Source organism: Telmatherina bonti, assembly GCF_933228915.1.
Source record: "Telmatherina bonti genome assembly, chromosome: 18".
Classification (NCBI taxonomy): domain Eukaryota; kingdom Metazoa; phylum Chordata; class Actinopteri; order Atheriniformes; family Telmatherinidae; genus Telmatherina; species Telmatherina bonti.
In genome coordinates this window covers 18,573,874-18,577,175 of record NC_136616.1, presented here as the reverse complement: position 1 = coordinate 18,577,175, position 3,302 = coordinate 18,573,874, and the positions used below count along the sequence as shown (strand labels likewise).

Here is a 3,302-nt window from a genome sequence, read left to right as displayed (position 1 = left end):
TGTATTTAAATTAATAACTTTACTCTAAAACATACAGTGAGGACCTGAATCAGTGCTGCTTTATGTTTGCCAGCTCCTCCCTTCCTCTGCCAGCCCAACAAAACTCATCCAAGTCCAACACCAGAAAAATTAGCATGCAGGACTTCAGACTGGTTTTATAAAAGAGAAATGCTGCCACCTGGTGAATAAAACAGTCTTTTGCCAACTTCTACATCAAGCAGCCAGAAAAAACAAGAACTCAGCAGCTTAGAATAAATCAAACATTACATTTATTGCATGAATATAGCCAAAAAAAAAAACCACTGAAGAGTAAAGTCACAACCCCAGATGAATATATTAATAATAGACATTCAACAGTATGAAGCAAGTACAGAAAATGGACAATTATCTAATAAACTGTTCCTAAACTGTGGCTTTCTTCTTCATCAGTAGTTTCCCTTTGGGTTTAAGTAACTGAGATTTTTTGTGCTCCTCGATTCGCTTGGCCTCATTCTGCTTCTCCTCCCAGGTCTGGATTCCCTTGTCTATTTCCGAGTTCAGCATCACAATACGTCTCTGAGAAAAACATTTGAGAACAGAATAGTGAGAGGGATGGCTAAACGGATAAAGAGGGTGAAAAAGTTTTTATTGTGATACGTACAGATAGAGCTTCTCTTTCTTGCCTTCGTTTCAGCTGGCCTTTCATTGGAGGCGCTGGTCGTCCATCTGAGTACAAACAAGTATACACAAATGTGACACTGAATTTTTAAAACATGTGAAACAAGTGTATATTTTTTTCTAAATGTATTTAACCCTGAAGGCAGGGATCCTCCATCCTGGCCCTCGAGGGCCAGTGTCCTGCAGGATTTCCAAATGTCTATGCTTGAACACACCTGATTCAGAAAAGCTCTGCACATGTCTGCTAAATACACATTGATATGAATCAGGTGTGCTGCAGCAGGGACACTTGGAAAGCCTGCAGGACGCCGGGCCTCGAGGACCAGGATTAAGGATCCCTGCCTGGAATGATCTGAACCATAAATAAATAAACTTCCACAACCATTTACAAAGTATTTAAAAAGACACCGAGCTTTGGCCTAAAATAGCAGTTGAAAGTTGTGGTCTGGTAGTGGGCTGGGCATGGAAATCCATATTACAAAACCTGGACAGGTGTGCAACCTTTTCACATTTGTAACAACTTGTACAATACTCAAAGAATTGAAGCCACTAAAAGGGAATGCTTTGATAAATACCTGCAAAAGACCAATCTGGCAGATCTGTAAGAGGTCCATATTCTGTGCCACTTCTAGCAAGTCCATGTCTGCAAGCAAATACATGAAGTTACAGCATCTCCAGAAATAAAACTGAATTTTACAGTGTATTTGTTAGATGCACATTTGATTTATTGTAACTTAAATCAAACTCAAATAACAGCAACAAATATTCCCATTAGTAGTGATTGATAGATGAACTATCAAAAGATTGTGTATAATATTGCAAAAGCTACAGACAAATTTATATAAAATCACACACTGTTAAGAGTATGGTCATATAAGATTCATATGCAAATTTTTTAAAAACAAATTAATAATTCACTTATAATTAAACAGTGGATCTTCTGCGGGATGCTTTCAGTGTCCTCAAGGTGTTTAATTACAAAATTACATCACAATTACTACGCTGAATTCTTAAGTAATTTTAATGGAATGATGGAAAACGAAAGGAAATAAAATCAACTCAAAATTTCGAGCAAATCCAACTAACTTTCTTTAAAACTGGGGAAATGCTCATGGATTTAGGCGGAGGATGAAAACGTACTCTTTTCTCCATTTCTCTCCAGCTTGTACTCCACATGTTGTACTGAGCCGTCTGCCAGGATGCATCAACACTAAAAACACAACATAAAGAATATCATGACACATCCCATCACACAAAGTTCACAGCAGAGATTTTAACACGTCCTTGCCTTGTTTACGAGCATTTTATTCCCCTGAACAACAACTATTACAGTTCACACAACAGTTAGCATTAGCATTTTTAGCCTACAGTAGTCATTTGTTAATACAGCGAACTCTGTTTCAAACAGTATTACGGTATAAACAGAGAGTAACAGCCATTATTTTCCTCTTTGCTACTTAATTAGACAACAAACACACAGGCAAAGGATTTGGTGAATAACCTCTGCCTCACCTGAACGGCACAAAGTCCTAACAGAGGCCGCCATGTTGGCTGAAGAATCCCGTGTTAGCCAGCAGGCGGCGCTGAAGTCACACTGAGGTCCTTTTGTTGTTGTTGTTGTTTTGTTTTTTCACTAATTATTATTATTATTATTGTTGTTGTATTTTTAAATTTATTTATTGATTCATTCATTCATTTTTGCAGCTATGCACCCTTGATGGACTCCATCTCAGGTCCACCTTTGCCTTCTTGTAAGCTTTTACACAGAATAGGATGTTACAACTTTCGTGGGTCAGTCGTGTGAGACAGTGTGTGAGACAGTGTGAGACAGTGTTTCTCAATTCCAGTTCTCAAGTACCACTACGCTGCATGTTTTAGATGTTTTCTTAATCCTCAGTACACCATATTAAGATTAATAAACCTCCTCCTAAAGATTTGTGTTTGTTTTGTTTTGTTTAAGCCTGTAATGAGCCATTCATTACCACCAGGTGTGTTCAAGTGTGAAAAAGTCTAAAACATGCAGAGCGGCAGGGCTTGAGGACCAGAATGGAGAAACACCCATGTAAACTCTTGCCACATTATGTTATTTTGTCATTTTTGATAAAGTTGTACTATTTCTTAAGCTTACCTTAAAGTCTAACATCAAAATTAAACTCTCAGACCTGAGGAAAAAAAAAAAAAAAACAAAGATAAAAACATTATCATTCTGACCAAATTAAAAGATGTACTTTAACAGACATGTAGTTATCTAAAACGCTGGAAATGTGATGATCTTTTGGAATATATCAATTTAAATTAAACTTACCAAGTGAGTATAGCTGCAGGCAGATGATGCAACACAAGCATTAATGCATAAGTGATGATGCAAACAAATCATATTCTATACTAAACCACTGAGGAAAGTGTATATTTGAAATCTAAATGTGTCATTTTAAATGGTGAACATAAGAGTTTAGTTTGTGGCATCACAAACAATTCGTAAGCCAATCCTGCATGACGTTGAAAGCTGAACACTCCAGTTAAGAATAATATTGGGACTGGATTTTATGCTAATAATTTCTGCAGTGAGTCCACTGACAAAGAAAAAATGTTAATGTAACTTATAACATGATTGTGGTGAGACTAATTGTTTAGAATGAAAGTGT

General features: G+C 36.8%; 1 protein-coding gene across 1 annotated transcript; it reads right to left on the bottom strand.

Annotated features, from left to right (window-relative positions):
- Positions 1–252: 252 nt before the first annotated feature.
- On the bottom strand, positions 253–2,215 carry mrpl52 (mitochondrial ribosomal protein L52). Its single transcript, XM_079258007.1, has 5 exons — positions 2,170–2,215; positions 1,798–1,867; positions 1,233–1,300; positions 641–705; positions 253–555 (listed from the first exon to the last, which is right to left on the bottom strand). The coding sequence occupies exons 1-5, from the start codon at positions 2,201–2,203 to the stop codon at positions 403–405; spliced, it is 390 nt and encodes a 129-aa protein (XP_079114133.1). The 5' UTR covers positions 2,204–2,215; the 3' UTR covers positions 253–402.
- Between the last annotated feature and the right edge of the window lie 1,087 nt (positions 2,216–3,302).